This window comes from Diachasmimorpha longicaudata, chromosome 5 (genome assembly GCF_034640455.1).
Source record: "Diachasmimorpha longicaudata isolate KC_UGA_2023 chromosome 5, iyDiaLong2, whole genome shotgun sequence".
Lineage (NCBI taxonomy): Eukaryota > Metazoa > Arthropoda > Insecta > Hymenoptera > Braconidae > Diachasmimorpha > Diachasmimorpha longicaudata.
This window is the reverse complement of record NC_087229.1, coordinates 2,869,466-2,894,730: the sequence shown is the minus strand read 5'-3', so window position 1 is coordinate 2,894,730 and position 25,265 is coordinate 2,869,466. Positions and strand designations below refer to the sequence as shown.

General features: G+C 38.2%; 4 protein-coding genes across 9 annotated transcripts in view; 1 reads left to right on the top strand and 3 right to left on the bottom strand.

The window, feature by feature from the left end:
- Nucleotides 1-25,265, top strand: part of LOC135162659 (beta-hexosaminidase subunit beta-like) — a 50,870-nt gene that overhangs the window by 5,299 nt on the left and 20,306 nt on the right. The gene's annotated exons all lie outside the window — the stretch shown is intronic.
- Nucleotides 1-25,265, bottom strand: part of Brp (bruchpilot) — a 76,638-nt gene that overhangs the window by 37,391 nt on the left and 13,982 nt on the right. For all 6 annotated transcript variants that reach the window (XM_064121355.1, XM_064121356.1, XM_064121349.1 and 3 more), the window contains exon 2: nucleotides 3,996-4,145. In XM_064121355.1, the coding sequence (XP_063977425.1) occupies nucleotides 3,996-4,145 (150 nt within the window). The remainder of the gene's footprint in view (nucleotides 1-3,995; nucleotides 4,146-25,265) is intronic.
- LOC135162003 (uncharacterized) lies at nucleotides 17,265-21,714 on the bottom strand. Its single transcript, XM_064120043.1, has 6 exons — nucleotides 21,455-21,714; nucleotides 21,147-21,362; nucleotides 20,267-20,440; nucleotides 19,965-20,159; nucleotides 19,279-19,721; nucleotides 17,265-19,047 (listed from the first exon to the last, which is right to left on the bottom strand). The coding sequence occupies exons 1-6, from the start codon at nucleotides 21,711-21,713 to the stop codon at nucleotides 18,697-18,699; spliced, it is 1,638 nt and encodes a 545-aa protein (XP_063976113.1). The 5' UTR covers nucleotide 21,714; the 3' UTR covers nucleotides 17,265-18,696.
- Nucleotides 23,015-25,162, bottom strand: LOC135162004 (uncharacterized). The gene is made up of 2 exons (XM_064120045.1): nucleotides 23,228-25,162; nucleotides 23,015-23,040 (listed from the first exon to the last, which is right to left on the bottom strand). Exons 1-2 carry the CDS (start codon nucleotides 24,576-24,578, stop codon nucleotides 23,030-23,032), a joined length of 1,362 nt encoding a protein of 453 aa, XP_063976115.1. The 5' UTR covers nucleotides 24,579-25,162; the 3' UTR covers nucleotides 23,015-23,029.

Sequence of the window (25,265 nt, the reverse complement as noted above, 5' to 3'; positions counted from 1 at the left end):
CGTAAACAATTGCAATACAATTTTTCGCGTACCTATAGTTTTTCAGAATGTCATCTAGAAGATAATTTATTCATGAAACGAGTTCTAGAAATGTACATGAATAACAAAAACTTGGACAGTTGGAGTTTATTTGTTTCACCTTCCCCTAAGAAGACCATGAAAATTACTGCATGCCTAGTTGACAGAAACGGCAACGGGTGACATTCACACCACACACACCGTCTTCACTCATAGCACCCGGTGCATAACGAACTTATGACGCCGCCTTTGACGACGGAAATGCAATTAAGTTGGAAATAGTCTTCCCAAGGGGGGTGAACCCGCCCCCTAAGGAAAATACACTTGCCTTACGTCTTAGGTGTACCAACTGGCACGCGACTTTCGGATAGTTCTGCACTATCCCCATGAGTTTAATCTCGAGCCCTACGGGATATGCGAGCGTTGGATAAAATTGACTGAATCCCATAATTGCTGTGAATATATTAGGAGTGTGAATAAGTCTTTCCCATTTTTTTCAAATTTTGAGCCTTTATTGTGAAAAAATGGTTACAAATGAATTATTGAAAGTATTGGCCATCGTCTTCTTGCGTTTGACACGAATCTTCATCAAGCAAAGTCGCCAATTCTTGATCTTCAAAGATTTGCGGCCGCTCGGAACGCTCCTTGTCTTCCACGTCGAAATCACCACTTTTGAAGCGTCGAAACCATCCGCGAACACTTGAATCATCGACACAACCTTCTCCATAAGCTTCCTGAAGCAATCGATGCGCCTCGGCAGCAGATTTCTTCAAATTGAACCAATAAAGTGAAACTTCCCGCAAATGACGTCGACTCGGCCCAAATTTCGACATTTTCACGATATCAAAAATTTATGATGCGAAAAAATTTCAACTAATGTGTTAGTGTGGAATTGTTGACAGATGAATAAGCTTTGATTATGACATATGTAACCATTGAATACTCGCACAGTATTGGTGGCGGTATCTCTTACAAAAAACGGGAAAGACTTATTCACACACCTAATACATGAAAGGAGTATTGAATTATGGGTGGACTTGAGGGATGAGAAAAGTTCACTTTCCGTGGAATGACCTTAAAAAGTTTGAGTGGGTGAAGAACAGGTGGATTATCCGGGGCTCTTTCATGTCATATTAAATACGAAAAACCCCCTGTCATGACATTTATCGTATCATCCAGTATTCATCTAAACAATTTCTCCTCTGTTCACCTGCAAAATACTTATGGATAAAGTAGTTTCCCCCCGTAAACAAAATAATTTTCCATTCATGAACATGACGCTCCTTTGATCCATTGAAAACTTCATGGTTTGGATCCTCTAACTATAAATTATCCAACCCCTATCAGCATCAAAGGTCTAGAATTTTTTTTTTCAGGAGACTTTCCTCAAACGTGACTTAAAATTTTCCAGCAGGAAAACGTGACGGAGTGGAGGTCGGCTTTCAATTTTCCCTGGCGTATTCGGTCACAAGTTAGTTTGTTAGGATCTACTGTTCACTAAACCACTAGCCTCCTAGTGAGAATTCACTAGTTAGAAAGGAGGGTGAGTAATCGAGGGATACGATAATGAGCGAGGAAACGAGGAAAGCGTCTGCATAATCTGGCATTTGGCCAAAGGCGACCAGTTGCTTCCCGTACGTCATTGTACGATGGGTTTGACCTGGAGAGACCGACTCGGACATGTAACCGGGAAAATACACTATTTGAGTCGCACAAAAGGAAGTATACCATGTGCTTATAACTCTGATAGTAATCGCAAAGTGACCCCCGGAGCAGTCAATATTCATTTCTCTCGACATTAATATCTTTTCGTCGTTAACTAAACTTGATTCACGGGTTAATTATTATCGGGGCTATTAAGAGACTCCAGGTAATGACCGAAATCTGGAGGTAATTAACACGTACGTATATGGTAGGAGAGAAATATTCAGAAAAAATTACGAAACTCGCAGTTCGCTTACCGATTACGTAATCGACTTGGAAATTTTACGCGATCGTATCGCGAATTTTCACAGACGATTCAGAGAAATATTAGGGAACGTGCAGTAAAAAATTTTGTGATAACTCCGTAAAATTTCTTAAAAGATACGTAATTTTTACCGAGCATTTCTCTCTGTGTGTGCAATACAACCATTGGTCTTGGATTTTTCATATATCTGCAATTAATTTTTTAAATCTTGGAAAAACATTTTTGAAAGAGATTTTTATTGGAAATGGGTTACAAGAAATAATAATTCTATAAGTAATTTAAACTATTTTATTCTTTATTATTGACCTCAAATAATTATGCGCGGAATACACATCCGCTCTATACCGATTCCTTAGAAGAACTAACTAGATCTACAAAGGGAAACAACACCCTGGACCTTCTAGTCACATGCTCTCAAAGAGTCCTATTCATTCCACTTTGTCTACATACTTAAAATCAAGCCTAAATATCATACCTCACACTTCTCAGAATTCGAACCCATAAAAATGTCTTTTAACATTCAGAAGAGAATAAGATTGACTTTTGTCAATCTTCTTTATTTATATCATGAAAAATCCAACAATTTTCAACGAAAAGAGACCGTTAGAAATTTGTTTTTTAAACAATCAGATATTTTTCTACTGGAGATGTAATATTGAGGTAATATTGGAAAGCCGGAGCACATCACCACGATTTGAATGGCGTCTCACTTACTTAAATGTCCTCAAAATCTCTCAAAATGGCTAAAATACCCCAATGTGGAGTATCATGTACCCTCGTTAGCCCCGATCGTTTCGAGACACCATGAACATGCCGGAAGATGGGTACGATGTTGATGCACCAAGATTTTTCAGCGAACCCTCATGCACGATAAAATAAATGGTACCTCATACCAGAAATTTTATTGTGCAGTTCAATGCTCGGAGGTCATCAACTCGTAATAAAACGCAAGCAGATGCCAAAAATGTTGCGACCGTTGCAAGCAAAAAAGTCAGGGTTACTTCAGGGTTGTAAACATTGAATTCCCTCTCTACGTACTCATTGACTTTTTTGTATCCATTGTAAGTGTAACCATTAAACAATGACTACTCTTCATTTGACTTTCGAATTTCTCTGTGTATTTTTTAATCAATTCTACCAATTAAGTATCAAATTCGAATTAATGTTTAGAATAATTGTTGCCTGAATTTTCAAAATATTGAACAATTGTCATTATTTATTATCTGGACCTCAAAATAGCAACTCCATGGAATTTTCTCATGGGGTGAATTTCAGTAAGAAATTGTTGAGATTCACTAGATAATGTTATCCACGTGAACGAGGAAAAAAATCAGTTTCATAACCACTTTTACTCGCCTTTATGGTGCATCGAAAGGCAATTGTACTTCTTCTATTAACAGAAAATTCCGATTCACATCTTCATTGAATTTATCGAGAAATGTTGAGAATAGTTTCTTCGGTATGGCCGTCGAGGGCATACGATTTGAAGGATTTTCTCGTATTGACAATGGCAGAAAATCCAGCGAGAGAGAACGAGCCGCCTATATACATATACATATATATATTTATATATATATGTACTCTATATTATAGAGGATGGGATGCCCATTGTTAACTGCTTCGTGGCAAGGACTTTCATAATCGAGAACTGCTGGGAGCTCGAGCCTCTAGCCCCGTTCCCAAATTCACGTCTGACCTAAAATGCTTTTACCACTGGGATCCTTTGCATTTCCTTCGGCTCTTGCATTCCCTTTGCTCTTTGTACCGCTTACGCTAAAACATTTCTGTCCATTCTTCCGGAAGTGTGTCACACATAATAATGTCAAGTTCTTTGAGTTTAACGCAATTTTTTTTATTGTCTCTCGTGTTGTTTACGGAAGAATCACGAGCGTCGGTTCGTAAAAGTTAATTAAACTCTGGTTCAATCTTCATAAAAGTAACGGATAATGATGTTTGGGTATTAAAGGTGGGTGTAAATATTGCGGCTGGTTTCATCAAAGTCTCTTACCTTTATTGTGTCCCTGAGAATGGCGATTTCCCGCGTTAGGTGCTCATTCTCGTTGTAAAGTACTTCCATTTGCTGCTGCATTTCCACACTCGGGCCCCGCATCCGCATTCTCAACTCTTCCTCGAGTTGCCTCACCATCATGCTTTGTTTCTGAAATTTATAAAATATACGTCATTGATTTTTCTATCAAACGAGAGACTTATGATTTTTATACGATGAATATTTAATTTGAAATGAGGAAAATTAATGAGGAGAACTGGAAGGGAGGGGAGCAGTAAAAATGATCGACTGCTGTATCTCGGGGGGTAAATTTTGAATCGTCAGTCCGTTGTAACCAACATTCCCAGGAATTCTAGGAACATCACGCATTACCATGCGTGGATGTGCTCCAGAATAGTTGATAACTCCCGTCGATAGTGGGATTGCAAACGTGGGGGCGGAAAATGGCTGTCGGGGCACAAGAGGCCGGGGACAAATTCCAAACCCGCATCACTACAGATCTGTAGTAAATGCTGTTAGGTATATGTATATATAGCTCGTGAAACTTCATCCCCAATGGGACAGTACCCTATGCGTATGAAATCATTTGTTGTACATCAACGAACGCTCTACGGGGTCACATTAATCCACCCCCGCCCTTCACAATAGTGTCAATCTCTCCATCGTCGTTGTATCTCTGTGAAACTCGTGCATGGAAGTTGTACAATTGATATAACCGTGTTTTGATTCATCGGAGATACCGTGCAAGGGTTTCATTCGGAAATTGGCTATCAGATTAATACGAGGGGTTTCATCTGTTTTTATATTGGTTTTTATGACGGCAGAAAATTTACTTTGGGTGATAAAAAATTTATCGCAATCAATTTCATATCTTCTTTTTTACTGTCAATAAATTGACAAATTTATTATTTTCAAATTACTTGTGTTCAGATATATTGGTTCAATTTTAGGTGAAGGAAAAACCCAAAAATACTGAAGGATAAACATAATTACGATTGGGCGATTTCAGACCCCTGAAGGAGTTGGATCCTGGGAGCTACGAGATGTCTAGAGAGGTGAGCAACGTTGAGTGGGGTTATTAAATGGGTGGGTGACCACAGATAAGAAGCTGAGGAAAAATTCTGTAGAGTCATGATGCGAAGAAAGTGAATGTAAACGGCGTAAAATGATGTTCTCTATATTCGCCAAAAACGGAATATTTTAGTGGCAAAATGCGGGGAGAGTTTATTCTCATATTATTTATAAAAAAAATCAACGCAATGTTTTTTTTCTGCAAATAAAAACCAAACAAACCGTCACATCGATATCAAGTTCAATTTACTCCAGTGAAAAAGGCCGATGATAGTCATATTCACAATTCTTCTCTCAGATTGTTCTTCAGCGATTGTTATAAAAAAAGTTGCCCTCGTTTTTATCCACATGGAGAGAAAAATTATTTAAAAATCTAGTGCATCATCCGTAATGTGTCAGTCAAAACAGTATTCAGTGAAAATTACGGAACAGTTACAAATTTTTTCACTGACGTTTCATACTTTCCTTGGAACGTTTGGACTCTTTCCTGAAGGTTCACTGAAAAAGTGCATAACTATCCCAGAGCAGAGGGGCGAGGGGGGGGGGGGGTAATTTTTCAAGAATTTTTCTCTCCGTGCAACAAACTTTCATCTATTCTCCATAATTTTTATTGAGAAGTTTTCCCTGAGTGTAGAATAATAAAAACCACCAGCTGCCGACGAGCGTCGTAGTTTCCATTTCTCAACCCTGGTGGTAGAACAAAAGAGCACCCTGGCTTGTGAATGCAATGCCGGGGGTTGTGTCGAGTTGAGGGAAACAGTGATGGAGTGGGAGGGATAAAAGTTGTTGGATGTCCTGTTATTCGTAGGAAAGGGCGAGAGGGTAGGAGGGAGGGAGGGTAGAAGTGTGGTGAGATACAAGGACGAAAAAAAAGCCGAGAGACCTTCGCGTATTACAGGGAGTAATGACGTCACAAGCGATGGGGTGTGGCCTCGAGTTGACGTGACGTCACGCGTCGCTAGATTTCCTGGACTAATCGGGTCAATCGCTGCTAACTACACGTCGCTAGAATATCACGATAGGTTGACTGTGTTGGGATCGATTATCCATCGATGGGATCGCTTTGCATTTATGTGGCCTTTGGGGATAAACATTCCGGTCCACTTGATCGATTAGGAGGGAATTGAATGTGATAATGTCCTTGAACTTTCTGATTTTTCGGTTTTGTCATGAGCCACAAGCTGTGAGGACCGCGTTTATGAACATTCTCTAAAAATATTTAAATAATGACGTGGAATTTTCTGGAGTACGACGTGAATCCTTCTTGGTACCAGATTTTTTAAGGACATTTCCGTCAGTCCGATTCCTCAATAATTAATTTGTTTACTCTATCAATCATCATATGACACTGTTAACACCGGATGTACTGAAACCCACCCCGGAAATCCAAACGTATGTTGGCATATCGACCGCAAGTCGGAATGCCAGTGACATGACAATCCAAGCCCGACAGTGCTCGGATCAAGTGGTTAACTCTTGTTTATAGCATTTAGTCTATACTTTGTTGTATATTTCTAGAATGACAAATAGGGTCAAAGGGTAGAAAAACAATCTGTAGAATTTCTTCGAGAGACCTTGAGAAGAATGGAAAGTCTGATGACTAAAAAAGTTCCTTTGAAGGTCTCCCGACGAGGATTTTCCCTCGAATAAGAAAGCTTCTTCCAAAATATTCTCCAAAATTAAGAACATGTCCTGAAGAATAAAATTGTCTTCCAATAATCTCCCACTGATTCAGTCCAGGATTTCTGGAAGACCTTCAGCGAATCAGAATCTTTCATCCCTTCGCCCTCCAGACCTTCAGTTGCATTAACGACGGACTGAAAATTCATGAATCATACACCAGTGAGTTATACTGTAGTAACTAAAAAACTTCTTTCTTTTTTTTTTGTGTGTCTCGTCTTTTTTATAAGAGTTTTTGTACCGATTGTGTTTTGGTTCTAGGTAAGGGAGCGATGGGTTTTGAGAGAGTTTAGTTTAGTTTTTTTTATAAGAGTGTGTATTTGGAGATTTTAAGTGTCGGATATCGACGAATGTTTGGGTCACACAACGTGGAACGCATTAAACCGTGAACAGGATCAAGAGTGCAGGAGTGTAGTCCTGAGTGTGAATGCGCTCATTGGTTAGGACAAAGATTGCCTTAGTTTTACAAGTGAGACCTTTGTGTAATTAGTTTTAAGAGAGGGAAATAAAGTAAGGAAACAACTGGACTTTTTGGAAGAGAGATCGGTGGAGTTTTTTAGTTGATTGCGAGATTTCGAAGGAGTGACACAGAGCAGATCATAAAATCATTTTTACGTGTTCATCTTATATTTTCTGTATAAGTTTTAATAAAGTTAATTGTTATTCAATAATTTATAAAATACTCAAACCTATGATCCTACAATACCGTATAGTCAGGTTCTTCACGTCTTCTACAGTTGAACTGTTCTTCACTTCAAATAAATTTGGCGAATAATTAGGCAACAATTGGCTGCACCAAATTATCTTATACCCTATATACAATTGACGAAAGTGTTTACCCACATTCTATGTATTCATTCTCGCCTACTCTATTACCCTCGTATAAATTGAAGAACTGTCAAGTAAATCTACTAAGTAATTCACAAGTTGATAATTTATGAATGCGCCAAAGCTTGACATTGACTGGTGGTTAACTATTTACTTGATAGTGTCAAAAAATTACCAAAAATATGAAGGTTTGCTCGGAGTTAATGGCATTATCGTGGGCAAAAGTTGAATGTCCAATTACAAGTGTGACATAATGACGTTAAAATACCGAGGTCGTTACGTGTCAATACGTGAATATCTGTCGCGACTGTTATGAAGCGCTTTAGTCTTCCCTCGAGGCATTAACCTCCCGAGACCGGGGGTAAATTCGATTTTTCCACCCCTTTCCCACATGTCTCCTCTACCTTTCCTTTTTTTTATCAATCCCTGGCGTGTCCTCGTATCGTTATGGTTAATCTGTATTCTCCTTGGGCGATCGGAAAGAATAAATTCAATGCACAGAGCAGACAAGTAAAGTACACACACCGATGAGTGGAGGGAGGAGACCGAATGGAGAGAAAAGTACATGACTCTTTCGGGTCTAAGACGAAGCCCTTTTTCTTAGATCCTATTACCTACGCTGTGTGTACTGCCTCGGGTATTTTATGTTCAAAGTACATTTTATTTTCGAATAAACAAGTAACGGATAGAAATAAAATGGATAACTCCATTCACTGGTGAAGAAAAAAAAAATTGGTCCTGACGAAGAATTATGTCCCTTTGAAGAGATCTTTTGTGTCGTGTTGAATCAATTTATTTGTGGACAAAAGAAAAAATTTCTACCAAAATCTGATAATTTCCTTAGCAGCAATTGTTAGCGTGCACGAAGCGGAAGAACCGAGAAAAATTACCGGACTGACATAACGATTTATTTATTCCAAATCAAATACGTGAATTTCCTTCTGTCAAGTTGATTAATTTCTCTTAAGTCAATCTGGTTCATAGTTCTCTATGAGACGAGTTAATTACTTAGAATTTTCAATTTATTCCTGTGTTCGATAAATTTGATTTTTTTCGGAAAAATTTTTGATAATATTACTCGTGTAACTGAGCACGAACTGACATTAATTATTTCTCGTTCACTGAGCATTTGAATAGCAACAAATTACGACCCGGTACCAGAGAAATAGCGGTTTTAGCTGAATTTAACAACTTCAGAATTTCAATAATTTTCATTATGTGCTGTTGGTTCCACATAATTTGTTCAACTGGGTAAAATAACATTAAGCAAACTTTCCTTAGGCAGAAGTTAACAGCCAATTTCTACTTACACCTGCAGAGTGATTAAAAACATAATAATTTAATTTCAATTTGCTTTCAAAGGAAAAGTATTCACCAGAATTACCTGCGAATTTCCGATAAACGTAATTATACGGGTGAAAATAATACCAGATTATCGAGAGTATGATGCATAATACCACTAGAATTTGCGGCCTGCGAACAGGCTGGTGTGAATTTTTTTTTATTATCAAAAACGGATAATCCACCCGAAGCAATTTTCCCAGAGGCTGAATCTTGATTGAAAGGCAACATCGCCAGTGAAATACCGCAGAATTATCACACCGAAAAAAAAAACTGATGCACATCTTTTGTGCTCGGCTATTACTACTAGCCTAGAACTCTCTTTACCTTTCGTTTCTCGTTTTTCAATGGCACGAGAGAATATACTATGGCAGTGGACTCTGGGTCGTCGGTCTGACGGTTTTTGTGCTGATATCGCACTGATCGACTTTGAAGTCCTTTTCTTTTATTCCCTCTGTAGGGACGAGAACTAGTTTCAATGTTTGAAATGGATGAAGTGGCCTATTTGGATATGAAGAAAAATTAAATTTTCTTCGGATGAGAATTCATGTTTCTGTTCCAAATAACTATTCCCCTCAACTCTAGAGGATTAAATTGAATTGAATAAAATTTTAGAGGGAGATGCTAAATAACTTGACCCAAATTGAGAAATAACATATTCTACGAATGGCCCAATTAACATATTCGCTTTAAGGGAACTGATTAATTCCATGATCGACAACATTTTTTCACGTTCCCGTGGAAAAACCCAATTGTAAATTTCCCGTCACTGTGTACATAATTTTTCCTCATTGTTAAACTCCCAGTGGACCCCCATTCTCCCTTCACATTCTCATAATCACCAAATTTTCGATTGTGACATGAATTCCTTCGCACCCGTCTGCCATAAGTCATCTCCGACACTTCAAGATGAATAAAACATAATGAATGAATCTGGGTCCCCTTCTCATGATCAGGTCACGCCATTAATAATAATAAACAATTAATCCCCAGAGGGAAAATCATGCCTCCCACCTGATTAATCCCCCAGGGGAGAATTCATCAATTACGTCACGCCTTTTTTGTGACATTTTGCCCTTTGCCCCCGTCTCCCTCTCTCTCAGACATCCAAGCCCCCCTCCCTCCCCCCTTCCGTCAATTTATGGAAACCCTCACGCCCATCAATTCCGCGATATAATTTTTAAACACCCTTCAGCCTAAAAAGCATCCTCCTCCCCTGGAATATTCGTCTGGTCTCTACCTCGAGTGCAAATTCCCTGTAATTTCCGGCAGAGTCAATCGATCATTAATTCGGCGAGGTCGGCATGCCCCAGGCATATCCGTCAAAGACATTTTTCCGGTGTCGCCGGCTCTCAGACAAACCTCAGGCATGAAAAAGGAGGGGATGAAGAAAAAAAAAAAGGGCAAAAATAACGAAACAAAAATCGCACAACCAGAGGTTATATGAAGGGTCTCTCGAGCCAAGCCAGGGAGGGTATACAAGGGAGGGTGTACCCAACCCTCTCTTGACTGTGAGGAAAATACTGAGTCTAGCGAGGTCGACGTACCCCAGTGAGAGAATCGATTCTCTTTCCGGGTAACCCGCATGGGCCTATACCAACTACGTGGAAAATAGTTGTCGACAATCTCAACTGAGGGGAAAGCCCATGGGACGAGAGAGGGTGGAGGAGGTCATACCTATGCTAGTGCGCGTACGGAGTAACGTGAGGGGAGGATAAACGAAGAAAAGGGGAAAAAAAAATTGACGAGAGAACACAGACTGCGGCTTGCATATAATACGAGTTTGCCCACCTTTCTAGGTTTTACTATGATGAGTTTTTGACCCTTTCGTGTTTGCAATCTTCAACGATCGTCAAGGGATCGTTACGCCCAGCACGAATAACGTATAAATGCACAAGTTGTTGGGGAGTGTTCACTTGGGGGTAGATAGGGTATTTTCAAGTTCTAGGGAGATTCATTGATAAATCTTATCGGCAGTTTTGTAGCGATATTTTTTTCATGTTTATTATGTGCGAATGGAACATTTGTTGGAGTTATTTGGGATTCAGAGGGGATGAAATGTGTAAATGTGAGGATTTTTAACGGTGGCTAGGTGAGAATGGGTTGTATGGGTTTACGATAGGAGTTGGTGGTAATGTGATATAATGTCGATGCAGGATATGCATTGAGAACAATCGGATTTACGGATTGTTTGGTGATTAACTGCGAGGGGAGAATTTTGAGAAATTTACGAATTTATTTATTTTTAGGAATTTATTTATTTTTTTGGGGAAACTGGGAAGAAGATAATATTTTTATCAAGAAATCATTTTTCAATTTTTTCCCCCTCGAAATTGAAGCATTAAAATTTAAGTAAGTACTTTGGATAAATTTTCTCTTGATGTGGCTACCCAAAATAATATACATTTCAAAGTCTTATCAATTAGCAGGAAACCATTTTGTTTTTGACATAGTGCTTCTACTTGGAGTTAATTTATTCAAGGTAATCATTCATAAGGTATGAAATATTCAAATAGCAACGTGTCGATTTATTGTAATTACTGTCTTCGTGAATGGAAATACCTTGAGCAGGGGAATTTGTAATTCAGGGAGATTCGGTGCAGCCGTGCCTCATTAATTTAATTAAAACTTTTCCCAATGAGATTTCAAGTTGAGGAAAACTTTGGTATGGTTCAATTCATCTCATGCAACAGAACAAGGGTTATTTCTTAGTCTAGACAAGGGCTCTTTTCAACCTCTCCTCAAACACTAGGAAAAATCATTCATTTACTTTTATGGATTTGTTACTAAACAATTAATTGAATTAAATAAAATACCAATTTCCTTCTCATACATGAATAAAAATTATGAAATGATATCATAATCCAAAAAAAAGTACAGAACACACATTGAAATTAAATGGATAGGTCCTCCAGAATATCGAACATTTTCCATAATATAATTATGTAAAAAATAATAATTTTGCCACCACTTGCGTTACGCAGTAAATTCCATTTAAATTCGCAGTATTAAGAACTCTCCTGCAGTTATAGCTTATTTTCAAAGGAATTACTACCACTATAGCAGAAATAAAAATCCCGTCTGACCAAACAATGTTCTTTTCCCTGTGCAATTACTTCCCACTTCAAGAGCTGCTCAAATACTTCTCCTATCAAAACCACACGTCCCCTTCTGGCCGGAGAAAAAAATAATGGCTCTATTATCCCAACCGCAAAAAAAACCCACCAGAACTCTTCCAGTCAATTTGTTAAAGATTATTCGGACGTTTCAATGGTTCACATGGGCGCCATTTAATTGATACGAAACAGATGCTGCCAAACAGAAGAAATAAAACCGGAAATCCGATGAATTTCAAGCATTGAGGGCGTCAGTGCATGAGGGATGAGGAAAGGTCGCATGGTCTCATTCGCTCGAATCAACGGTGAGCGTAAGGGTGGAATGAGGGTGGCTGGGGAAGGGAGAGGGGCAGTGAAAACGTGGATGTAGTTGGTAGAATCGGAATACTCGGCTCTCAGTAATTTCAGTCTTCCAGAGTGCCCACTCTTCACACGTTTTGACCGGCGTAGTACGAGCGGAGTAACGAAACAGTTGCGGGTGGTGGCGCGGGAGAAATAGGGGTGCGAGGGTAGTGAGGGTGTAGCAGGAGAGAGTCAACGGAAGAGAGGGAGCGAACCGCTCGATAATACCGTCGGTAGGTCTATCTCGCTTTTACTTGTTCGCTCATCTCAACGACCCATTTCGACGCCTCTCGCTTGCGCGTGACCTCTTTTCCAGGGGAAGTAAAAAGTTGGTCCTTGACGGAATATAAAAAAAAAAGGAGAGGGAAGGGGGAGAGTGTTCGGCTCGGAGGAGTGAAGGGAAAAAAGGAAACGGGAGTCGAGTTAAGGAGGAATGAAGGAAGTTTTCAAGCTGATGGAGTGGAGATAAATGAAAACATTTAATTGGAGAAATTTTTGGAAAGTGCGAGCTTAACAAACATTTTTGATATTCTAGATTATTTTTATGCTGGAGCTTTTGCGATAAAGTTTTGTTTATATGAGGAAACTTGTCGTACAATATTGTTGTGCAGTATTTTGAAGTAGTTTTGAATGATTCATCTTCTTTTCGAAGAAAATAATTCTCTGACAAGAGGATTTTTTTTTTCAGAGCATCTAGAGCAAGCAGTAAAAAATTCTTCAATATTTTTCAATTCGAGGGACTAAAATTGTTCGGTCACACGTGTGAAATAACATTCAAGACGGGCGTTGAAATATTTTTTTCCCTAAATCCCTTTTCCCCCACAGCAATTTGTTTTCCCCCCGGGGAACAGCGAGAGGGAGTTCCAATCCCTTCAGTCGAGTTTACGCACGTAGAAGTAATGGAATCAGGAAAATCGGTCTTTTGAAAATCTATGTTAACTTATTCGTAATTTTTTTTACGAATTGTGACTAAAATTGCAGAAAAATTTGGAAAAGTCGGAGAACAATAAAAAATTATAATTTTGAAGATATTTTCGAGAGGAGAAAGGTTTCTATTAAATTCCAAGAAGCTCCTGGGGATCAATAATTTCATAGCTCAATTATTGAACCCACTAATTTTACAGATAAATGCATGAAAGGAAGGGCATTTAATTATGAAGAACAATGGTTTTTTTTTTCTATTTCCTCATTTGGATGTAGAAAATTGTTGAGTGAAAAAACTTTTCGATGAATATAGATAAGATGAAGTTAATGAAAAAAGCATTTAAAACCCGTCAAAAATAATTGGATGATTTATTTGTCGCGTGACGAGAATTCAAAGCAAATAAATTTTATCGTCATTAGCCGAGAGTTTATAGTGAACGTTGGTGTACGTTTACACGAAGAAGCCGGCCTGGGGTTTGAGATTATTGACGTTGTGTATGTGGGTAATTTAGGAAGGGCAACGGCAGCCAATGGACGCCAAGTGTTGTTTATGCACATGTGTACGTGGACACTTGAATGTATTTCGACGTGACACACCGCTCATATCCTCATTAAGTCGTGTCGTTGCGGCTTGTTATTTGATTATTTTATGAATATCACTGGGTTTCTCAGTTACTAATTAGTTCACTGAAATTCAAGAGTTTTTTCATTTGAGGACCTCGAGACAAGGACTAGATTCTCAAAAAACAGATTTGGAGATTAATTTTGTGATTTTCCGTTGCAAAGAATAGGAATTTCATGAGCTCCCTAGTAGTAATACCCAACATTGGGCGGCCAATCTATTATGTCCATTTTTTGTCAAATAATTTATGTTCCCATTTCATTTTCTTTCTGATCAGTCTCATTGGGAAAATATACTGCTCTTGGAAAGTCATTTTTCCCCATTTTGACTAATAGTTCCCAGTATTTTCCTCCCAACTGGACATTTTTTTTTCTATTCAGTTAACAACGCTTTTATCATTCCCTCGAGTTCACGTTTATGATTGGTGAAATGTCAAAATGACTGTAAAAGTTTCTCTGGACATTGGCAACAGCGAAATGGTCAGTAAAGTTTTGGTAATTGGGTAGTGAAGTCCAGCAGCGGAGCTGATATTATCAGCTCCGTTCATTCGCCCTTCATGCGTGCCCTTTGCTATTTCCCAAGGGAAAGAGTGGTAGAGAAAGGGGTTGATTTTTCAGGGAATGGCTCTTCTGTTTTATTCATTGGGTAATCAATCTCACTGTGTAACTGCTACCCAGGGAGTCTGCTATCCAACGCCCTAGTCACTAACTGGCCGGCCTTGAAGCTAAATGTTTTTCATAATGTGGAACAATTTTTCTACCAATTTATAAATGAAAAGTAGCAAATTAAATTATCGTAGTGGCGACGCTGGCCCAACGATCGGACGACAATTGTAAGCTCGTTGTTCGGAGCAATCAGAGATCATCTCACGATAATTTTCAATGCAATAAATCGAGTGGGATAAATTAAAAAATAAATAAATTGTCATCTTCTCATCAATTGAAAAAAATTCCATCCAAAAAAATGATTTTTTTTTTATTCCAACAATCAGATGTTGGAGATAATGAACTGGCCAACAGTCATCCAATTTCCACTCATTTTAATTGGGCAACGCTAGTTGATCTACTTTATCGAAAAATTTCGAAATACAATGGAACAACGTTCACTAAAAAAAATAATTGGAGTTGTCAAGTCACGTGTTTTCATGATTTTATTTCAATTCTTTAAAATATCATGTGTTTCATATCACCCACAATAATCGGATATACCATAGGTTATATATTGATCGTCCTAAATATAACATCGAGTTAGCTGAGAGCCGGTTACACAGTACATCCCAACTTGTACTGACACACGTATACCAAACCAAAACCACAAGTAGTAAAGGCCCTACACACGCGACTATACCACTTGTCCCCGCACCCCACAACTGCAACCGTGTTTTGTGTCTCAAAAGAGCGTATTAACGTGCATAATACACGTGAAAGCATCGTTCAGTCTGCCATTAAGATTTGCGTGCAAATAAATGAATTGAATTTTTCATCTTCTACCTTTTACATTGGAAAATACTCGAGTAAATCGTTACTCAACCGCTCACCTTTCTGCATTTTTAAGAATGAGAAAGCAGACCAATCAATGGATAATTATTGATCACCTATTCATTCTCGAGATATAAATTAGGTTGTCCGACATAATAGGAAATATGCCGACTAAAATACGCGATTCACAGTTTGTTTATTCATTAAGAATTCGAATGGGTGAATGTAAATGATGAAAAGATTATTTTTTGCAGTGGATACTTTACGATTTGTTACATTGTTTAAAAAATCAATGTCTCCATTTCCGGGATAAATTTTTTCAAAAAGGACTGTCCCTACATGAAGACAAATATCCGATAAAAATGGAACGCAAAGTCTGTTAGTGATTACGATTATAAGGAATATGTGGCAGTTGTTTGTCAAAAAGTTGTACGTTAAAAATAAATAAAGTAAATTACACCCAGGAGAAAAGGTTTTGCGTTCCCTCAAGCGTAATTTACGCTTAAGAAATTGTAAGTTACGATCATAAAAAAACGTATTTTATGATTCACTTGCACCGAGAAAATAATTACTTCTGCCAGGGAATTATTCTCTTGGTTGAGGAATTTATTTCTTTAAGACCAGTAATTCTCAGATGGTACACGCCCACCTCCAAACATTACAACTAAGTTGACCTTATGGTTCTACCAAAACTACATTGATATTCATTAATAAGTTGAATGATATCAAATTATATTATGTTAAAAAAAAATTTTCGCCAAAAAATTGAAAAATAACTAGAGATAGGTATTGATTCAGAATCACCTGGGGCGTAATCATCCCCCGGGGGCATTTACCCCAGTAAAAATTTAGTGTTTAATTAAAAAATTAGTGGCACATCTCCCTCAGTCCCCCCATTTTTTAGAGGGAGAAGGAGGACGATGGAGCCCCCCTGACTTCTCATTGTAAATTAATTTATGTTGAGACCGTCACCTGAGTCCAAGCCCTTAGAAAAATATAATTTTCTTCCAGTTCAGAAGTACGAAATACGCAATGTCCCCATTTAACCCCTTCACTATTCTTCTAACTCCCCAAATCTATTTATAAATATTAAAAATGTTCCTCCAATTGTACTTTACTCACTCTCCAATAAAATGGAAGCCATTAGAATTGTCGAAAGAAAAACCCATGAAGTGGTTAAAAAAGCGAAGTGGTTTCTGTCTTGAAAAGGAAACGATTGTTTTTTTTTTTTCACGACCTACTTCGAGTAGTACATTGGCGTGGTTGGAACTCATAGTAAAAGCCAGTGACTCGCCTGCTTTCTGGCAACGGGGGGTGAACCACGAAACCATGTTTGCTGGGAAAGAGTGGAAAATCGATAAGGACAGAATTTGTTTTTCATTACATTCTTCCGCCTCGCATTGCTCTTCATGTCCGATTACATCGCGTTACGATCGCGGAGAAATTTTGTCCCGCCCAGGTAGGAAAAAACGAATGGGCCAACCTTGGTACAAGCACGGCCGCCGAGCTGCCGTAGCTCGGCACCCGGGCTCCAGCCAAACTCGCGCCGAACTTGGCTAGACCCTGGGATGATAACACGGGGCCAGGCCTGGGACCGAACTTTGGCCAGACTTCGGTCGCCGTACTTTGGCCGCACTCTGGGCTTACCATTCGGCCCGAAATTGGCCCAGGCCTGTTGCCGAACTTTGGCCGCACTCTGGGCTTACCATTCGGCCCGAAATTGGCCCAGACCTATTGCCGAACTTTGGCCGCATTCTGGGCTGACCATTCGGCCCGAAATTGGCCCAGATTTACGACCAGAGCTGTGGCCAGGCTCCAACCGTTGCCTGTATTGGGTTCAGAATCACCAATAAATATATGAACGGTATATCTGATAAGCAGACATGTATTTATTACCTTCAACATTATACAGAAAACAGTTTTATTATGTGACAAAACTTATATTTAAATTTATTAAATCTATTGACAAAAAAACTCAGCCAATCAAAAACTTTTTTCCTCCTATCGACATAGTACATGTTTTCATCCGATTTTGGTTGAACAGTTAAAGATATGCAGTGTTTGTATCTCCAATTTTCATGAAAGATAATCACAACTATGAGATTTTTCCGCGAACAGAATATGAAAACTCAAAAAAATGATTGCAGGTATAAATTGTAGAAAAATCTTTTGTGGATTATTTTCATCCGCTTTTAAAATAAATAATCTACGTAGATCATTTGAATCCGAAATTTAATACGACATACCATATTAAGTCTTAATAAACTCTCTCTTACAATCTAATAATATTAGCAGTCAGTCTTCAGAATTCGAAGATTGTATTAACAAAATATCCAACAAAATAACGCACCAATGTTATTTTTTAAATTAGTAGTTTAGAATTGATAAATTATCGTGCTTCAATTCAAGCATGAAAACAGTCATTATAATAGCAATATTATGGATAATTTATTCCGCTATGGATGATAAGAATTAATTCTTATATCCATAGACAATTGCTGATACGAATTATCCTGATAAGAATTATTTTTTCATCTCGGAAAGACGTCCTTTTTTTACAATAATGTTTTCTCCATCTGCAACTCCGGAACACAGAATGATATTTAGTTGCATTGATTGTGTGCTAGTTCTATATAATATTGCTTATTATATTCACTCTTTCAAACAAACTTAGAAATATAAAAAAGTCTTGGATAGGATTACATATAACTAATTAATTTCAACCCTTAAATTTGAAATCTTTGGGGAATATGGACGCAGTCCGATTGTGAAACTTCAACCTTATAAATATTATTTGACTTGAATCACCAAATACTGAAAACAGCTCTCAATGGCTGAAATTACTTTCATTAGAATTTTTCTTAAAAATTAAAAATCCACTTATTATTTTTCCCTTTAAACTTTTGGACATAATATTTAATCCCTGAACCAACAACGGATATTTATTCCCGTGATCTAACTTATGAGGAAATGACATAGAAAATACTTTATTATGCTAAGATACATCACATTTTCCAATTGTTATTTCCATCTTCTGGATTTCCGACCTCGCCAGGAGAAATATAATAAATATAATTAATACTTCAATGACAGCCGAATACTAAACAATATTCATATATTAATATATATTCTGCCCAATGAAACGCCTCGCGATAAAAATATATTGATAATATAAACTTTTCCTATTAATCGTACCTTTTATCAAGAATATCACAACTAATACAATTACGAAAATGAACTAATGGAGTCATATTAACACAGTGATTTTACAATTCCATTTATCCCGGAAAAATGAAGTATTATCGATTGGTATCAAAGGAACAAACTGAATTATTCTCGTTATGATGACTTGACCCGCGTTGTCGTTCCTTACGCCCACCCTCTCGATCGCCAGAACGTGACAACCAAGTACTTACTTCTGACATTATCTTCTTCTCATCAGTGCTGGATCCTATTACCTCAATTATCACATCAATCAGTACTTTGCATACTGTAGTGTTATAAAAATTTTTCTTTTTCTTTCCGCCAGCTTCCTTTCCGTAACCAGAATAGTGCAGTGACACTGTCTTCCTCAGAACCGCAGATAGGATAGTGGAAACACATATTTTCATCTCTTTTTTATTGCTTATCAAAACTCTCATGAATAATCGCTAAAAATAAAAGAAGGGAAATTTTTTTGAATTTATGAACATGAGAAGACATCTTTGGGCTCATCGCCAGCGGGTTGGTTCTATAACCAAAGCGTTCCAGTGACGTAGACTTGAGTCCCGGTGATGAAAGATTTTTTCATCACCAGAAAACGAACCCAGTGCATGTGTCACCGCCCAATTTATTGATTTTACATAAAAAAGAAGAAAAACGATCAATTTCAGATATATTACCAGTGTTTCTACGAGATTTGGGTCCGTTGTCAATATCGCTTCGTATTCCTGGAACTTATCATCCATTTCAAATGGTAGTGGCGTAGACATCTGCTTCTGTATTTCAAGCAAGCTAGGACCAGAAGCTGGGGCTAGATTAGTGCCAATGATTGTGGTCTTGAGCTCATTCATAGACTGCTTTAAATCGTAAGCCATCCTGCGTCTTAAATTTTCGAGCTTTTCATCTAATTGCTGATCAAAGTAATCTCGAAGGGAGTTCAGGATTCGACGTTCATTATCAGCATAATGACTAGATGACAACTGGTTTTGTGGTCCCAGCATTTTTGGCATCTTAGCAGGGGGTACCATCATTGATCGTGAAGTTTTTGGAGTTCCTGGGCTCACAATCGAATTCAATCCGTCTTCAGCGCGTGTAGTAGACGATGCACGCCTTTTTCGGTTACCTTATGAAATTAAAGGAGGACCAAACGATATAAATTGATGGGTAGCAGCATCAGATGAAAAAAAAACTACCCAAGCCCCCACCAAAAATATATAATATAATCTAATTCTATATAAGTTCCGAATTTTGTAAAGAATGTTCAAAATATAAATTGGACCATTTTCAAATATTTATAAATATAAATTTTTTCATGCGGGAGGAACTTGGCCGATGATTGGTCATGGAATATCCGAGCCGATTTTACCTGAAGCGTTATGGACTAGTGGTGAAGGAGGTGTCAAATGAAGTTCTTTTCTTGTATTTCTCGCTGAGTCCATCGATTTTGTAGGTGACTGCAGAATTCCATCGGAGGAATCATTGCTCTCAGATTCATCAGTTTCGACGTCTTTAAGCAAAGTAATATTCTTCCTTGACCGCTGTTTAAATGATAAACATGCACCTGGAAATTATTGAAAATGATGATTTATCCCTGACCGGATCATTTAATTAACACGAACTTAGAATTACGTGCTACAGTCCCATATTACCTCAAAATTGATTTATTACCTGTTGGTACAGATCGCGATTTACTCGACATTTGCAAAAAGCCAGAATTATTTTGAGCCTTTGAGGCTCGAATCTCCTCAGGATTAGCTATAAGACAATCATGATTTTCGTCTTCAGAGTCAGATCCACTCTGGTAAATGCTTTGAAATCTTGTCTTTGGTTTTGCTTGTATACCTACGAAATTTTACAAGTTTGTAGTGAAGTAGTAACACAACGTAAGTTGTCTCCAGCCTTTGTTTTTTATAGCTATTTCAAAGTGGGGAAAGAATGCATGCATTTGAAAAAATATTTTTTTTGTAGAACCTATCGCTCCTACAAAAAAGGTTTCTATCAAAATTTTACCATTTTCCGTAGATGTTCACTTTGATTTACCTCTTCACAACAGAATTATAATGCTTTCCTACATAAGAGATGGTGGGGAAAAATGGAACGTTTCTCGTCCCCTCAACATTCCAATGCTTTTATGTATAAACAATCATATCAAGTGTAAATCATAAATTTTCCACTTTATCTTGTTCGCACGTAGTGATTTCTGTTAGCGACTCAATTTTTTGATGAGTAAAGAATTGCAATAAAAAAAAATAACCTAATATTTTTCGACCACAACATAATAAAAATTTTCTTATAAAATCATTCAATGCGATTCTCTCTTAAAACGATGTTTCGAGACAAATACACATGTAATGACTGCACAGATACATAATTAATATTTATTTTGTAAAAGATTTCAAAAATTCGGTCAATCTAATTCCCAATTTAGGGAGCGATGGGTCTTTTGATGTTAAATACGAGAGTTGAATAAATTGGGGATGAATAATTGGGGTTAAGAGTGGTTATAATTGTTGATAATTGACTTTTACTTCATATTAACAGGACTTACCAGACTTTGGAGTTTGATTTCTAGGTGGAATCGGGATTTTAGTACTAAAGATGTTGTTTAGTTGAGACTTTGATGCAGTTAAGGGTTTTGCTGAAATTTTTGCTTTCGAGGAAGTTTCGGACCTCCCCCCCTTTCGATCATTTTCACCATCGGTTGTCTCACAGTTGAGAGTTACTTGGGCCTTTTTTAATCTTCTGCGACCCTGATCCAAATCAGCTGAACACAATCAACATATGATCCTTTAATATTGAAATGAACCCATCGAGCAATTCATCAAGTTATAAGTGGAGTCATTTCAATTTTTGTACCTGCTCCGGTGATGAAGCAAAATGGATAACTTTGCCAAGAGTCCTTGGGCGAGTGCAATTTTTCCAAGTAGTCGTCAAGTAGATGATATTCAGTTGTCGGTGGGAATTTACAGGTGTCTTCTTCTGCACTATTAAACCATTTTTTCGGCACCAAATCAATGCATGGTAGCCCTTTTTCGTTTTTCTCGAGAAATTCGATGACTGCGAATGGTTCGCTGAGATTTTTTGGATCGCGAGATGGATGTGAGGTTTCCGACATTTTAGGTTATGAAAAAAAATCACGATTCGTACAATTGAACCTGGTGTTTTCGAGTAGTTTCATATAAACTGATAACTTTGCAGAATGATGCATATAGCTTATTATTTAACAGAAAAAATTGCGTTTCTATTTCCATGTGTTTTGAACGGTTTTTTGTCATCACCCCACTGATGCTTCTTTTTTAGCGCCACTATTCCTTCAAAACGATTATATCACAAATATCTGTCAAACACTTAACACACATTTAATTCACATTAAATTCTCACTTCTTGTAATTTACCGTCAACTTAGTTGGTGAAATCCGAATTTGAGACAAAAAGCCCGATAAACGGATGATACGAGCAATTATGAAAGGTTATGTACACGGACGCCAGATCTAACCGATTTATGTCCCACTTGCATGTAACGACTCCACTATTGAAATTTTCTAACGACCTCGATGATCGGATTTTCATGTCGATTGTTGATTTAAAACATAAAATTGTTTGTTTCTTCCACAATTTTAATCACGAGTTCAACTAAAACATATACCCTCATTCATATACCCTCTTACCAAAAAAAAACTGCATTTCACAATGCGAACAATTTTTACGTTATTTTCTAGTGGAGGAGGGATATGGCGTATTGTCGTCCAGTTACATTTAATAAAGCACATTTGTGTTTAATTTTGTGTGCCTTCTTACATGTCATTTCAGCTGCCCAGGACTTAATGTAGAATATTCCTACTCGACTGGAAAAGTCTGGATAACTAAACGCCTCTTCCCTACTACTTTCCTGGTGTCCGAAAATATATATACCAGTAAGATCATCACAAATTTTGGATTTTCCTGATTTAACGAGAATTTGTGAAATTACGAAAACTTTCTCAATATCTAGGAGTACCACGTTATTTGGATGACTTGTCGTCAAGGTTAGACCATTGATGTTGATCATATTTGATGTTAAATGAATTTCCCCATCAATTATCATCGTTGTAGGCTTTCTCGCGATAACCCAATCACTCAGTATGTGTTTCTGATTAATTACCATGGTTCCTCCAGACTCCATCTCAGTTAGTCTGTTGATAATTTGTGTGAGTGGTTTTATCGAAGAATGAACGAGTTTTTTAAATAAACCAATGTAACTCTCTCCCCAAAACGCTGAGAGCTCATTCAGAGGAATTTTAAAGTATTGGGCATCATTAGCAACGTGGATGATACTATGCCAACTGAGAACTTGAGCCCCTTCATCATTATAAACATCAGGTAACGTCTCGAAACAAATTTTTAGCAGAGATCCAGCATATTCACTCAAATCCTTAACGAATTCCTTACTGTTTAAAATTCTGCTAGCAAAGACAAATAATGAGAAATGACAACGTAAAGGTTTCGGTAAGAAATCTTGTAACACGACGATACCACAATAATTAAGGAAAAACTTGAATTGTGATGCTTTCCATCTTGAGATATTATTCACATCAAATTCTTTCCTTTGAAATTCAATAGGGATATCGGCTTTTAATGACCTCATAATACCATCAAGCCGACGAACATCAGCTAATTTGATCCTCTGGGCTGAACTTCTCGTTAGCCATTTATCCAGCAGCCATTTCATATTACCAGAATAGAATAAATGCATTAAATCTAATGGCACTTGTTTTGTCAGATCGAATCTATCCAAAGAGAGCAGCGGGGACACAGAACCTTCATAATGATGTTCTGGTTGAACTCGCGTCTCGTAGGATACTTTAGTGCGTAAATTTGCATTGGTCACTGGATATATGCGTTTTCCTCGTCTTCCACAACCTACTGTAATGCCCTTGGTGAAACACCTTCCACAGGCATAGAAGGCTCCAGGAGCTTTGTGGCAGCAAATGAATGCTCGAGCTGGCGAATCAGCCACTATTGCTACAATTTTCACCTCAAAAACCTTGTCATCAATGCGCAAACCATTTTCTTGGAGTTCATTGGCCTCTTCAACAAAATCAGTCATGAATTCTGTGGCTGATAATGGTTTCCCATCCCCACAATAAATCGCGGCAGCAAAGGGTTTGGTAGTGTAATTTGGATGCTGTATTTTTATTGAAATTGGCCAAATTTCCTTCTTAGCATTCCGGTATACCTGCATACCGTCAATATGAACCAGAAGAGAAATGTCGTTTTCTCGATAAATTTGAGTTGAAATTATTTTTCTGAGTCCCGAGGCGATTCCCAAATAAATGAATTCACCTGGAATCTCATGAACTCCTCTCATGGTTGTTAGGTGTCTGCAATGGGGAGTTTGCAAAAGCTGCCGTGTAGTCTTGGGTATTGATGTGTAACCTTCACTTCTTAAAATGGCTAACAATTCATCGATTGCTTCTGCTGTTGTAGCTCTTCTGAATTTCACTGCCCATTGATTAATTTTTTGCTCCATTCCCCGCGGTTCCAATTTGTCCAGAGTTTGTGTATTCTTGTCTCCAATGCTGTCAGTGAATACTTTGTTGAAATCATTGTCAATGTCATCTGAATCACCATCACAACCTGAGCCCCCAAGAATTGGTTCATCCCTGTCTCCAACGCTGCTATTGGATTCACTGATGCAATCATTAAGATGCTTATACGAGCCACAATCACCATCACCACCCGACCAACTATCACCACAAGCACTAGCATTATCATCGAGATGTCGAACATCGACATCTCCACTAATTTGATCCACAATAGATCCACTACGGATAGTTATTTCATTGGCTGTTGGCAAACTAACCTCTTCCTCATCGGCATTATTGCGTTCACTGTAATCCGGAGTTTTTTCTTTAGCGCCTTCTACGTTTACAGATTCTTTTTTCTTCAGTTGATGAAAATGTCTGTATTTTTTAACCCGTGAATATGAACTCTGAGACATATTACAATAGTAAAAGAGTAATATTAAAATAATAAATTGCCGCACACGACACTCATGTCTACTGCCACAATCAGACTACTCAACACGCCATCTTACGGGCTGTTGTCATAGAATGTGTGGTATACGGTGATATCCACGCATATTTTCCCCTGAAATAGTATGTTCAGAAGAAATAATGGTACCTTCGGAAGAAGGAGAATCAAAGGACGAAAAATTTAGTGAAGGAACATTCCCCATGAGAATTCAATTTTTGGAATGCTGTTCCATATGGGACCCAAGCCTGGCAAACCATGCCCCTTGTCTGCCTGGCCATGTCTCGGGGCAAGCTTGGTGACCCAAGCCTGGCAAGCCATGCTCTTTACCAGTCTGGCCATACCTCGGGTCAAGCGTGGTTGCCCAAGCCCGGCAAACCGTGCTCTTTGCCAGTCTGGCCATACCACGGGCCAAGCTTAGTGACCCAAGCCTGGCAAGCCATGCTCTTTGCCGGTCTGGCCATGCCTCGGGCCAAGCTTGGTGGCCCAGATCTGGCAAGCCAGTCTCGTGCCAGACCTGGCCCGTTTCGTGGACATTGGCATTTCCTACCTGGGCGAGACGTAGCATTGTCTTTAATGCTTTGTCATTTTATTTTTCATGTGAGTTCAACTTCGGTAATTGTACGAATTTTTCGAGCTTGATTCTTCAAAATTG

What these genes read in the sequence shown, in the direction of transcription:
- LOC135162003 (XM_064120043.1), bottom strand. Translation starts at nt 21,713, where the DNA reads ATGTCGGAAACCTCACATCCATCTCGCGATCCAAAAAATCTCAGCGAA. An exon ending in TTGCTTCATCACCGGAGCAG is followed by an intron (nt 21,363 to 21,454) that starts GTACAAAAATTG and finishes GATTGTGTTCAG; the next exon opens with CTGATTTGGATCAGGGTCGC. An exon ending in ACTAGTCCATAACGCTTCAG is followed by an intron (nt 19,722 to 19,964) that starts GTAAAATCGGCT and finishes TAATTTCATAAG; the next exon opens with GTAACCGAAAAAGGCGTGCA.
- LOC135162004 (XM_064120045.1), bottom strand. Translation starts at nt 24,578, where the DNA reads ATGTCTCAGAGTTCATATTCACGGGTTAAAAAATACAGACATTTTCAT.